Raw genomic sequence first — 14,039 nt, 5'->3', positions numbered from 1 at the left:
GGAATGGAAAAGATTGCTCGAATAGCTTCACTGTAAGAGGGGCCATTCAGGAATCTTTGATCTATACAAAGAGGCACAAGCTCGTGGGTGGCCTGTCACCCGTGAGCAGTGCAAAACAGTCATCTCCTCATGTGATCTTTGCAAAATTAGACTTGGGGAACACCCCTAACAACTGACACTCTGCATATCAGGGAAGGAAAACCCTTGTGGTCCACATGGCAGGTGGACTACATCGGTCCCTTCCGAAGATCAGGAAACAAACAATATGTCATAGTGATTGTGGAAGTGGTGTCAGGATTGACCTGTGCCAAAGCTGATTATAAGGCAAATGGTGAAAACACAGTTTGCTTCTTAGAAAAGGTCTTTGGAGTTCTACCTAAACCCACAAATATCCAATCTGACAATGGAACTCACTTCACCTCACACCTTGTACAACAGTGGGCTAAGAGGGAAGGTATTCAATGGACATTTCATGTCCCATACTACCCACAAGCCAATGGAATAGTGGAACGCACTAATGGGTTAATTAAAAGTCTTATTCGCCCACAGGACTCGAAATGGGATGAAAGGTTAAGGTATGCAGTCACTACTATAAACAATAGGTGGGGGGTGAACGGGTGCCCCCGCCTGAATGCCTTTTTCCCTGAGTTACCCACTCAAGATTGCAGAAAAAATAAAAGGTCTTTTAAGCAATCTAAAACTCCTCTCCATCCTGGACAAATTGTCCTGGCAAATTTGCCACGCATTGGTAAGGTCAAGCTCACCTTACAAACACCGATGAATTCAAATACATGGGTTGCATCTGATTTAAATGACAAACAACACAAAATCAGTACAAAATGGATAATTCATGTTGAGTCAATCGGTGTTTCAGTTTTGTATGTATGTTTGTATCTCTGTGTATTTATGTCTAATGATGTTAATCAATATATTGCAAAGCATGACAGCTTAAAGAGCCAGAGACATCCTGGTGACAGTACCAGGCCTGATCAACCTGCTACTGGACTCCGGAGGAGTTACTTTGTGACTGCTGTGGGACTGAACACCCCATGGCCTAAACAAGGTGCTCTGTAAGGTTGTCTCCTTCTATACTTGCCTTTGAGTTGTTGTTTGCAATATATTATCTTGGATGGAAATAATTCAGAACATTATTACAAAACTCACTGAAGTGACAAGAACTTGATTCAAATTTGGGAATTCCCTAAGTAATCTATTTTTTCTTTTCTTTTTCCAATAGAATTGAAAACTGAGTTTGTGTTATAATAATTACGATTATTCTATTCCTAATCTTGTATCCGTGTGTAGCCAGCATTATGTCCTTCCTGAATGAACTGTGCTCGAGCAAGACGACTTCACTCAAGATTCCCACTGATCAAGTCTGATACTGCAGCCGGGATCCAAGGGTGAATGATAATATAAATATTCTCTTCTGGTTCAAGAATAACAATTGAACGATCTAATGACTATCAAAAATTGTAAGAGTCTGACATGTTGGTAAGAATGCGGTTTAGGCTAGATGATTGTTAAATCTGAGTGTTTACAATGTTTTATTAATACTGCGTATAACTTATTTGTTAAAACTAGTAATAATTAGTGATCATGGAGCTTTTGAAGATATGTTAGGTTGTTAGACGTGATTGTATATACTTATACTGTATGGGAATTGTTCCCTTTTTCATACATATATATTCCAGCTAACACCCAAGGAGGGTAAGGATCAAATGCGGAGGAGAAGGATTTGGGCAGGAATCCAGATATAATAGATATATTAATGCACATAAAACTTCACTTTACACCTTGCTGCCTTAAAAGCCACGGGGTGAGATGTGGGAAACTGTTCTTTTCTTCCCCACATAAGTGCAAAAAAATGCCTTTTAAGCCAGCGAAGGCCTCTCCTGATTATGCCCAGCTAACGAACTAAAACAGACTTGCTTCTCAAGGACAACTGAACCCAAAACAACAGATGTGGTATGGGACAGAAAGGATGGGCAACAAGCCATCCTGTGCCCCTGGCAGTCACCGCCTTAAAGTGGGGCTCATGGACGCTCATTGGCTCTGGACAGTGACACTGACTGGACAGGTGCGTCACGGGGGTATCAACGGCGGCAAGTGCAGCAGGTGGGCCCTTCCCTCCTCCCTGAGGCTCGTTCGGACGTTTTCTGTGTGGGACACCCCCCTGCTGTGGACACTGGTGCTGGGACCCTGCCTGCCTGCCTGCCCCGGGTCCAGCCTGAGCCTCAGCGCCGAGCGTGCCAGGGTCCCGAGCCTTGGGGTCAGGGCCGGAGCCCCCTCCCCGTGTTGCTGCCGCTGGAGAGGAAACCAACGGGCGCTGCACCCGCTGCCGAAAGGCTGCCCCTCCGACACCACGGACCTGCCATCCTGCCTTCTGGCCACCGACCACCGCTGGACAAGCCTCCGGAGGGTAACGTCACCTCACACACACACACACACACATTCCTTTCCTCATACTCCCACACACAGCGCGACCTCTTAAGGAGGACTGGCTTCTGGTTTCCTTCCCTCCTCCCCTCCTCCCTTTGGTCCTTAATCCTCTCCCTTAAAAACACCTTTGCATTACCTACCTAAAGGACACTTTCTCACTACATAGAATCATAGAATCCTAGGGGTTGGAAGGGACCTCAAAAGATCATCTAGTCCAACCCCCCTGCCAGAGCAGGGTCATCTAGAGCACATCACACAGGAACACATCCAGGTGGGTTTTGAATGTCTCCAGAGAAGGAGACTCCACAACCTCTCCGGGCAGCCTGTTCCAGTGCTCTGTCACTCTCACAGTAAAAAAATTTTTTCGAATATTCACCTTGAACCTCCTAAGCTCCAATTTGATCCCATTACCCCTTGTCCTATCACTGGTCAACACTGAGAAAAGCCTAACTCCATCTCCCTGACACTCACCCCTTACACATTTGTAAACATTGATGAGGTCACCCCTCAGTCTCCTTTTCTCCAAACTAAAGAGACCCAGCTCCCTCAGCCTTTCCTCATAAGGGAGATGATCCACTCCCTTAATCATCTTTGTAGCTCTGCGCTGGACTCTTTCAAGCAGTTCCCTGTCCTTCTTGAACTGAGGGGCCCAGAACTGGACACAATACTCCAGATGCGGCCTCACCAATGCACAATAGAGGGGGAGGAGAACCTCTCTTGACCTACTAACCACACCCTTTCTAATGCACCCCAGGATGCCATTGGCCTTCTTAGCCACAAGGGCACATTGCTGGCTCATGGTCATCCTCCTGTCCACCAGGACCCCCAGGTCCCTTTCACCTACACTGCTCTCCAGCAGGTCAGCCCCCAACCTGTACTGGTACATGGGGTTTCTCTTCCCCAAATGCAAAACTCTACACTTGCCCTTGTTGAACTTCATCAGATTTCTCCCCGCCCAAGTCTCCAGCCTGTCCAAGTCCCTCTGAATGGCAGCACAGCCCTCCAGTGTGTCAGCCACTCCTCCCAGCTTTGTGTCATCAGCAAACTTGCTGAGAGTACATTCTATACCCTCCATCCAGGTCGTTGATGATGATGTTGAACAACACCGGTCCCAGTACCGACCCCTGAGGGACTCCACTAGTCACAGGCCTCCAACCAGATTCCGCCCCATTGACTACAACTCTCTGCCTCCTTCCTTTCAACCAGTTCTTGATCCACCTCACTGCCTGATCACCAAACCCGTACTTGATCAACTTATCTACAAGGATGCTGTGGGAGACGGTGTCAAATGCTTTACTGAAATCAAGATATACCACATCTACTGCTCTACCATCATCCATCCACCTAGTAATTTCCTCATAGAAGGCTATGAGGTTAGTCAAACATGATTTACCCTTAATAAAACCATGCTGACTGCTCCTGATGACCCCCATGTCCTTGATATGCCTAGAGATAGCGACAAGAACAAGTTGTTCCATCACCTTTCCAGGGATGGAGGTGAGGCTGACTGGTCTATAGTTACCTGGGTCCTCCTTCTTGCCCTTCTTGTAGACTGGAGTGACATTTGCTATCCTCCAGTCCTCAGGCACCTCTCCTGTTACCCATGACTTCCGAAGATGATGGAGAGTGGCCTAGCAATGACCTCCGCCAGCTCCCTCAGCACCCTTGGATGCATTCCATCTGGACCCATCGATTTATGGATGTCCAGATTACTCAACTGATCCCTAACCTGCCGGCGGCGAGGGAAGCAAGCAGTCCAGAATCAATGTGATTGATAAAGCAAGCTTCGATTTATTGAATACACAGTGTTACTTTTATACCCTTTTCCAAACCTACATGTAGTGAATTCATTGGATAGTAACTACTTGTAGTGATTTCACTGGACGGCAACTACTTGCAGTGATTTTACTGGATAGTAACACACATCTGAGTTCCAGGGTTCTTCCTTGTTTTCTATCATTCTGCTTCTCTACCTTGTCCTTGAGTTAGTTTAAGCTAACAGAGATTGTTTATACTTGTGTTAGGCTAAAAAAAGAGATTGCTTGTACAGCTGCTATTTGTGCTACACTCTCAAGGCCTCTCGAGGAGATAGCAGGGGCCCATGGCCCTACTGCTCAAGCCATTCTGCAACAAATTCCCCCTTTTTCTTTTTGTACAAGCAATATCTTATCAGACAATCTTGTTACATTTTTCATAATACAATGGTAAGCTATCTTGATTACAAGCACAATAAGCAATAGCATAGTGACCCAACGCAATCCCTCTTTAATGATTGATACCAGCCAAGGAGAAATTCCTCCAAATATGGACGTCAGGCAGGAGTCAAATGGACTGTTACTGTATTCCTTAAACTGACTCCAGTCATAAGAGGGCATCCCTATTAAGCATGTACGAAATGGGTCAGCAGCTGATGCAAGAGATAAACAAAAAGCTGATTGTCCAGATGGTAATATGGACATATTTCAGTCGTCCAAACTCAAAGGCGTAACAAATGCGTGTCAAATGCGTGACATCCATCTGCCATACTCCATCCGGGCCTAGGCCCCGAGGGTTCACCCCAACACCGAGACCTGGAGCATGATGGCTGCAGGTAGGACACACCTTCACGATTCCTCTTGCTCCTTCCATCGTGATGTTGAACTGCTTGTGTAGACCTCGAGCATTTTGATGAAACATCGCATGGGCCTCTCGAGCCTTGGTCAATTTATTAGTGGGCACCATCACTGACGCTAACTGATCCACCCGTGCATTGCCTTCACGATCAACCGCTGATGGAAGGCCTGGAGGTGGGGGAGGTGGAGGCACCGTGGCACCAGGAAGTACAAATAGTCTTTTTAATCCACTGGACGAACGTCCTAACAATAGTGCCCCATGTGTCTGTCCCTTAATCATCACCGGTCCTTTAACTCCAGTAGGAATCTTTTGAGGTTTGTTATCAATGAGAGTCACATCTATTGCGGTTGCCAAGTCCAAGCCGAGGCTTCTGGATGTTGCAGGCTGTAATTTGTCGGTAGTTTGCAATTATCGTCGCAAGATGGAGCTGTTGCTACATGAACTGCTGTTGGTGTCTGCGCGCCGCAGTTCCTGGCGGTCTGCCTGAAGACCGATTTTGCGGAAGAGGCGCAAGGGCTGCTAAGACTTGGCTCTGGGCTTGCACTAAATTGTTCCCTAAATCTTTCACTGCTTCTACCAACATTGCTTGCGGTCCGACCGGCACCTTACTCATCCGCTCTAACATTTCCTCTACGGAAGCATCCCCAGGCAGCGTCACAATAATAGCCCTAGTAGCGGCATTACAGTTCTCCATAATACACTGCCGTAGTAATGCTCCCTTCATCCACTCCTGCGCATCTGAACGATCAATTGCATCGGTAACTCTGTCCACAAAGCTAGCAAACGACTCTTCCCTGCCCTGTTTAATAGACATATAGGACGGGGTAGGTGGTGCTGTCTTAACCAGTGATATAGCTACGCGGGCTAACCGCATTGATTCCCTTAATACTGCCGGACCTAGTTGTACCTGCATATCCACAGTAGCAAAAGGACCCACGCCCATCAAATGTTCCACCGTAACACCATGCAATGGGTCCTGCTGACCGCGGGGGATGTTAACTACCCTGTCACAAAGTCTATTCCAATGTTGTTTGCAATATATTATCTTGGATGGAAATAATTCAGAACAGATGATTGGTAAATTTGAGTGTTTACAATGTTTTATTAATACTGTGTATAACTTATTTGTTAAAACTAGTAATAATTAATGATCATGGAGCTTTTGAAGATATGTTAGGTTGTTAGACATGGGATTGTATATACTTATACTGTATGGGAATTGTTCCCTTGTTCATACATATATATTCCAGCTAACACCCAAGGAGGGTAAGGATCAAATGTGGAGGAGAAGGATTTGGGCAGGAATCCAGATATAATAGATATATTAATGCACATAAAACTTCACTTTACACCTTGCTGCCTTAAAAGCCACGGGGTGAGATGTGGGAAACTGTTCTTTTCTTCCCCACATAAGTGCAAAAAAATGCCTTTTAAGCCAGCGAAGGCCTCTCCTGATTATGCCCAGCTAACGAACTAAAACAGACTTGCTTCTCAAGGACAACTGAACCCAAAACAACAGATGTGGTATGGGACAGAAAGGATGGGCAACAAGCCATCCTGTGCCCCTGGTAGTCACCGCCCTAACTTGGGGCTCATGGACGCTCATTGGCTCTGGACAGTGACACTGACTGGACCGGTGGGTCACGGGGGTATCAAAGGCAGCAAGTGCAGCAGGTGGGCCCTTCCCTCCTCCCTGAGGCCCGTTCGGATGCTTTCTGTGTGGGACACCCCCCACTCTGCGAACACTGGTGCTGGGACCCTGCCTGCCTGCCCCGGGTCCAGCCTGGGCCTCAGTGCCGAGTGTGCCGGGGTCCTGAGCCCTGGGGTCGGGGCCGGAGCCCCCTCCCCGTGTTGCTGCCAGTTGAGAGGAAACCAACGGCTGCTGTACCCGCTGCCGAGAGGCTGCCCCTCCGACACCACAGACCTGCCGTCCTGCCTTCCGGCCACCGACCACCGCTGGACAAGCCTCCGGAGGGTAACATCACCTCACACACACATACACACACATTCCTTTCCTCATACTCACACACACAGCGCGACCTCTTAAGGAGGACTGGCGTCGGGTTTCCTTCCCTCCTCCCCTTGGTCCTTAATCCTCTCCCTTAAAAGCACCTTTGCATTGCCTCCCTAAAGGACACTTTCTCACTACATACATATTGATATCCCTGGTAGCCATTCACATTTGCATTGTCCCTAAACATCATCCCTCGGTTTGTGTTAACCCTTAATAAACCTATTAGTTTGTGGAGTAAATCTTGGCTGTAGAGGCAATTTCTGAGCATGGCGGAGTGGGGGGTGCTCTCTAACTACCACCCTGAAATACGGTCCCGCGGTGGCCGTTCCTCCGTGAGAGGCAGCGCCGCGTGTGACCCTCGGGCTCATTCACAAACCCCTCCACATCGGGAGGGGGATTCGCAAAAGTATCCTGACAGCCGGTATCCCCCCGGTACCGGCTCGCGACACCTTAATAAACCAATTAGTTTGTGGAGTAAACCTTGGCTTTAGAGGCAATTTCTGAGCGTGGTGGGGTGGGGGTACTTTCTAACTACCACCCTGAAATACGGTCCCACGGTGGCCGTTCCTCCGTGAGAGGCAGCGCCGCGTGTGACCCTCGGTCTTATTTACAAACCCCTCCACATCAGGAGGGGCAGTCGCAAAAGTATCCTGACAGCCGGTAGCCCCCCGGTACTGGCTTGCAACATCTGGTGTCACAAGTGGGATAGTGGAACCGGCTTGCGACAATTACACAGGCCCAAGCTGTTAGCAGGTGTTGCAAACAAAAACATCCCCCTACTCAAAGAGCTATTTAGTAAAAAGGTCAAAGATAAATTCGACCTCAAAATGGAACAAAAGTTTTATGTTTTATAATAAATTGTACCATAAATAAATTATCTTTGTAATACTATCCTATAGTCATCAATAAAGTAGTTACCAGAATTTTAGTCTATGTTAATCTGTGCATTTTATGGGTCTTCAACAAAGCATAATACACATTGAACAGAATGAGTGAAACATCAGTTTCCAGCATATAATGATTTTTAGTAATTTAATACATTTTAGGTTTTATTTGTGTATTCCACTGTAGTGCTGTGACAACAAATCACACTTATGTACCAGAGCATACATCAACAGTATGATGTAACTTTACTATGCCACTGCTATATTTAGCTTTTTGAAAGAGACACAAGCATATACTACGGCCACATGAAATAATTTTCTGTTTTTTTTTCTTTGATAACCATAACTTTTTCAGTAATACTTCACTTTTTAAATTTTGAATTATTGAAAAAAATCACAGAAAGTTTATACAGGAATAGCTATAAGAAATAACCTCACAGGCACTCATATCACAAGCATTTATTTTAAGGGCTGAGAGGCATTAATATATGGACAAAGTTGACTGAAAACAATAACTAACTTTGTCTCAATGGGAAATGCCTGTTTCTGTTTGTATGTTAAGAAATCCAGAAAGTTATTTTTTGGCCTTGCTACATTACAAATTATACAAAGACCTATGCGTTTAACCTAAAATTATAGTTCTAAAAGCCCTTCAATTCAAAAGAAAAACATCATGTAAAACTTAGATCAATTATGCAGCTGCTTTAAAACTGTTGCAAGACCATACTGTATATATTAGCTTTTATACTGCTAATTCACAACTAACAGCAAACTTGATTAGATCAACACAAATTTGTGTTAATTACACCATTATATCACACTAAGGAGGCAAATTCCACAAGACTGGCAAAACCATTTAATTCCAAGCACTCAAATGTCAGGATAATTGTGTTGTAACCCCTTTACATTTAGAAAAAAACACACCAACACAATCCTGCAGTCTCACTTTACAAAATAAAGTTCTGTAAAATATTAATTGGGAGGGGAACAGTTTATACTATCTATAACAAAGTTATACAACTAGTATCAAAGCAAACAAAAAAACCTTCTAAATAAAAAGTCAAAATATACATAGCAACAGAAGCAAAAATGCTGTGTTAAATATAGTCAAAAATAAGAAGACAATGCACTTGTTGATAAAAAAGACAAAAGAAGAAAAGTTACTAAAGTTAGCAACTCATTTAAAGAAAATTCAATGAGAAAAACCCTCAAACTATTTTTTCCAATGACAACAGAGGTTCCGTTTGTAGTCTTTCCATCAATAATTTATCTGATACAGTTACATCCATTAAAATATTATGTCCATTTAAAAGCAAGGCAACAAATGGACTTTTTATCATCTTCAGTCTTAGCACTGATGACAAACATTTTTAAAAGTTATCATAATCTTTTTTGTCTTTTTTCCCCTCTGCTTCAAATCCATCAACCCCATCACTGTCCCTTCTCCTTTTACGATTATAATGGATGTTGAAGCGTTGATTCATCTGTGGCAACAGATCCATTCCTAAAACTTTGTGTATTTGACGGAATGCAAGGAGTCTCAGTGCAAACTAGGAAAAGGGTAGAAAGGAGATATTTCTGTTAGAAACAAATATCAATTTTGAGTACTCTGTCAAACAATTAATGAAGAACATAAGTGGTGTATGATATTATCCTTAGCTCTTATTATTCCCTCTTCCTTCCCCCAACAAAGTCAACACAATAAAATGTGCATCTCACATTTGCTGTTTCTGTACACAGTACATCATCTTAGCTTAAAAATAATATACGTTTTAGCTGCTGGACTGGCATTGAAGCAGCTAAGGCCTGTCACATGTCCCCATTACACATTAGTAATCTTTAGCAAAAGAATCAATTAAGAGGTAGGGGCAGTAACCTCTTAAGCTGCAAGTGTGAATGGTCAATACTGTAAGTGGATACAATAAATACTAAAAATTAAACTTACACAGATTTATTTATAAAATATTAAGTGCCAATGTAATTTTAAATCTAATAAGATATTGCTGTAGAGTGAGCATCTTTACATATATATATATATATATATATATATATATATATGGCAATGCTTCAACCTCTTCAGGAAAATATGTTAATTTTAGTGCAAAAATGAACACTATTATACATCCTCTGTTGAGACATTTTCATTGCCTAGCTTAAGACTGATCATCTGAAAGACCAAACTATATTCTAAGAAAGGGAAATTCATGTCCAACATATATATATAGTGTTTCTTTACAACCTCTTTACAAGGTGACCCAGAAGAAGAATGACTTTGAGTGGGGTCCTGCCCAACAGGATGCTTTTGAGAAGATTAAAGACAAGAGTGTGCATGTGGTAGCTCTTGGACCAGTTCGAACAGGTCCAGACATCAAAAATATACTCTACACTGGAGCCGGGCACAATGGTCCTACATGGAACCTCTGGCAGAAAGCACCAAGGGAAACTTGAGGTCATCCCCTGGGATTTTGGAGTAGAAGCTACAGAGGTTCTGAGGCCAATTACACCATAACTAAAAAGGAAATATTGGAAGCATATGAAGGAGTTAGAGCCACTTCAGAAGTGATTGATACTGAGGCGCAGCTCCTCCTGGCGCCCAGATTACCGGTACTGCAATGGATGTTCATGAGTAATGCTCCTCCTGTGCATCATGCCACCAATGCTACCTGGAGTAAATGGATTGCTTTAATCACCCAGTTGGCTCGGATAGGGAACCCCAATTGCCCTGGGATCGTGGAAGCGATTACAGACTGGCCAGAAGGCACACATTTTGGAATGCCACCTCAAGAAGTGGTGAAACGAGCCAAAGAAGCCCTGCCATATAATCGACTGCTTGAGGCCGAAAAACAATATGCTCTGTTCACTGATGGCTCCTGCCATCTTGTAGGAAACCGTCGAAGGTGGAAAGCTGCCGTATGGAATCCTACACGACTAGTTGCAGAAGCAGAAGAGGGAGAAGAAGAATTGAGTCAGTTTGCAGAATTAAAAGCCATCCAGCTGGCTTTAGATGTTGCTGAATGAGAAGGGTGGCCAAGACTCTATCTCTACACTGATGCGTGGATGGCAGGAAATGCCTTGTGGGGGTGGCTAAAACAGTGGCAGCAGAACAACTGGCAGCAAAAAGGTAAACCAATGTGGGTGGCTGACCTATGGAAAGACATCGCTGCTTGGGTATGGAAATTGGTTGTGAAAGTGCGTCACGTAGATGCACATGTGCCTCAGAGTCGAGCTAATGAGAAACATCAACACAATCAATGAGCACATGAGGCTGCTCAAGTGTTTAAAATAGACTTAGACTGGGAACACAAAGGTGAGCTGTTTTTAGCTTGATGGGTCCATGACACTACAGGTCATCAGGGCAGAGATGCAACATACAGATGGGCTCATGACCGAGGGGTGGACATAACCATAGACACTATTGTGCAGGTGATTCACAAGTGTGAAATGCACTGCGATTAAGCAGGCTAAATGGTTAAAACCTTTGTGGTATGAGGGGAGGTGGTCAAAGTACAGGTATGGGGAGGTCTGGCAAATTGATTACATTACACTGCCTCAGACCCACCAGGGTAAGCGCTATGTGCTTACAATGGTGGAATCAAGTACAGGATGGTTAGAAACATATCCTGTGCCTCATGCCATAGCCCGGAACACTATCCTGGGCCTTGAGAAGCAGGTCTTGTGGTGATACGGTACCCCAGAGAGAATTAAGTTGGACAATGGGATTCATTTCAAGAACAATCTTGTGACTGACTGGGCCAAAGAACATGGTATCAAGTGGATATACCATATCCTGTACCATGCTCCAGCCCCAGGGAAGACTGAAAGGTACAATGGTCTGTTGAAAGCTACCCTGAAGGCAATGGGAGGTGGAACCTTTAAGAATTGGGACAAGCATTTAGCAAAGGCCACTTGGCTAGTTAACACCAGGGGATCCATCAGTAGAGCTGGTCCTGCTCGGTCAGACCTTTTGCAAACAGTCGCTGTGGTACGTGAAAGAAATCTGTTGGGAAAAAGTGTTTGGGTTTATCCTGCTTCTAGCAAAGACAAACCTGTTCAGGGAGTTGTTTTTGCTCAGGGACCTGGACATACTTGGGGTGTGATGATGGAAGATGGTGAAGTTCAGTATGTACCTCAAGGAAATCTAACACTGGGAGAGACTTCTTAATTTGACAATTGATAGACTTTGTGTGAAATATTAAGAGAATGGAATAGGGGTGGAACATCCTGGTTTGAGCCAGGATGGAGTGAATTTTCTCTTTGCTGATTTTTTTTTCTTTTCAGTGAACTTTTTTCAGCAGTGCCACTGAACTGATAACAACCAAGGACACTTCTGAAGCTCATGTCTGCAGTTTTCCCCCCCCCCATAGGGGAGCCGACTAGACTGAAGGCAGGATCAGCAAATCAGAATATTCCCTTCTCATAATATTTTCTCTATTTGGCTTTTGGTATAGGTTAAGACATCACCGAAATCAAGCCTTTGGTTTCCTTTTTCTCTCCCTTTATTTTCTGCTTACTGTTACTTCTATTGCCCTCTCTTTGGCTCTCTCTATTTTCTTTTCCATTTTTCTTCACAGCTGACATCCGAGGACCCCATCCATGCTCCTGGACACACCCCCCCTTCAGCCGGGAGTCTGTGAGAGTCGCTGGGGGAGGAGGGAGGGGATTGGGTGTTGCACATCCCTTTATAAATATATATACTCCCCTATCACTAGTAATTAAAATAAATTTGTTTCACTTTTCAACCCAGAAAGCCTCTCTCTCATTTTTTTCTCCCTCTTTCCCTACCTTGGGGGGGGGATCGAGAGCATTATTGTTATTGGTTTGACTGCCAACTCAGAGCCAAACCGTGACATATAGCTCCATTTTAAAAAATAAAAATAAACCAAAACAATCATCAAATTTAGTTACTTCACACGTACTTTACCTGTGCACTTGAAGTAATATCCTCTCGTTGCTGATCTGTCATTACAGCAAGTGTATCAAAAGGATCTTTCTCACAAGGGTCCAGAAGTCCAGGACCACCTACAACAGTTATGCTAATTAGTAGCACATCTCTACCTTATTTCAATCAAGATTACAGATTTTACATTAGTTAAGCATAAGTATACAGACACTGATCAAATGCAACTTGCCTTTAAGGATGATTCCTGAAGATATACACTCAAAAACTCTTCTCAGTGCATCCCCAGGACTCTGTGGTCCAGTAGCACTGCTAATTGCTTTTTCCACAAGCAACTCCATAGCCTAGACCAAAAAAAAGAAAATCCAGTCAATTTAGAAGATTTATTAAAAAAGAAAAAAGCTACTACTATTGTTTAATACAGAAGTTTTGATACTGGAATTTTGAAGAACATTGCACATCACAAAATGCTTTCAATTAAAATGGAAAAAATCAGGTATTTTATAAAGATGAATAAAAAGAAAGCTGCTGCAAAAATTAACATTGAGTACTGATACACTGCTTCTCATCACAAGCTAGACAAAAGTTATGTAGAAATTTATATAGTACCTTATATATGCAGGCAGACAATTTATCCATCCATTTTTTGAGAGAGTATGAAATATGGTGGGTCAATGAAATGTATCAGTCATATGAATAAGCAGCATACACTATGAAATTATGTATTTGATTAATCTAATGAAATTAACAGGATGCTACAAAGAAATTAGCTTTCTGCAAGAATACAGAAACTCAAAGCATAAAAAAATTAATGACCTTTTAACTTTTTAAGTGGTTACTACTTCTTCAGTTTAGCAAAACTGAAGTTCACAGCAAGTTTTTTCCTGTATATAGGCTAACATTAACTCAGATGTTAAAAAAGTGTAAAAAAACCTTGATTATAAACAGGTTTTCTAAATTTTATTTTATACACATTATTTTATATTAGTTAAAATGGTTTACATTATTTTGTATTATATTTATATTATATTTAGCTGTATTTTAAATAGGTTTTTATTTGAATATTTCCTTTTTAAAATTTTTATTAGACCATTTTTTCCAGAAAAACATACAAAATATATTTGCAAAAGTAAAGAATAGCTTTCCTTAGCTTTTTCAGCATTAAATGGATGTTTCAATACCATCTCTT

General features: G+C 43.1%; 1 protein-coding gene across 1 annotated transcript in view; it reads right to left on the bottom strand.

Annotated features, from left to right (window-relative positions):
* Positions 1-8,021: 8,021 nt before the first annotated feature.
* Positions 8,022-14,039, bottom strand: part of LOC127395159 (zinc finger RNA-binding protein-like) — a 64,963-nt gene continuing 58,945 nt past the window's right edge. The window contains exons 18-20 of the mRNA XM_051641642.1: positions 13,083-13,194; positions 12,875-12,972; positions 8,022-9,503 (exon numbers count right to left, since the gene is read on the bottom strand). Of these exons, the coding sequence (XP_051497602.1) occupies positions 9,324-9,503; positions 12,875-12,972; positions 13,083-13,194 (390 nt within the window). The 3' untranslated portion in view covers positions 8,022-9,323. The remainder of the gene's footprint in view (positions 9,504-12,874; positions 12,973-13,082; positions 13,195-14,039) is intronic.

Source organism: Apus apus, chromosome W (assembly GCF_020740795.1).
Source record: "Apus apus isolate bApuApu2 chromosome W, bApuApu2.pri.cur, whole genome shotgun sequence".
In the NCBI taxonomy this organism is placed as follows: domain Eukaryota; kingdom Metazoa; phylum Chordata; class Aves; order Apodiformes; family Apodidae; genus Apus; species Apus apus.
Note: the sequence above shows the minus strand (reverse complement) of the source record. Positions and strands in the feature narration are given on the sequence as shown.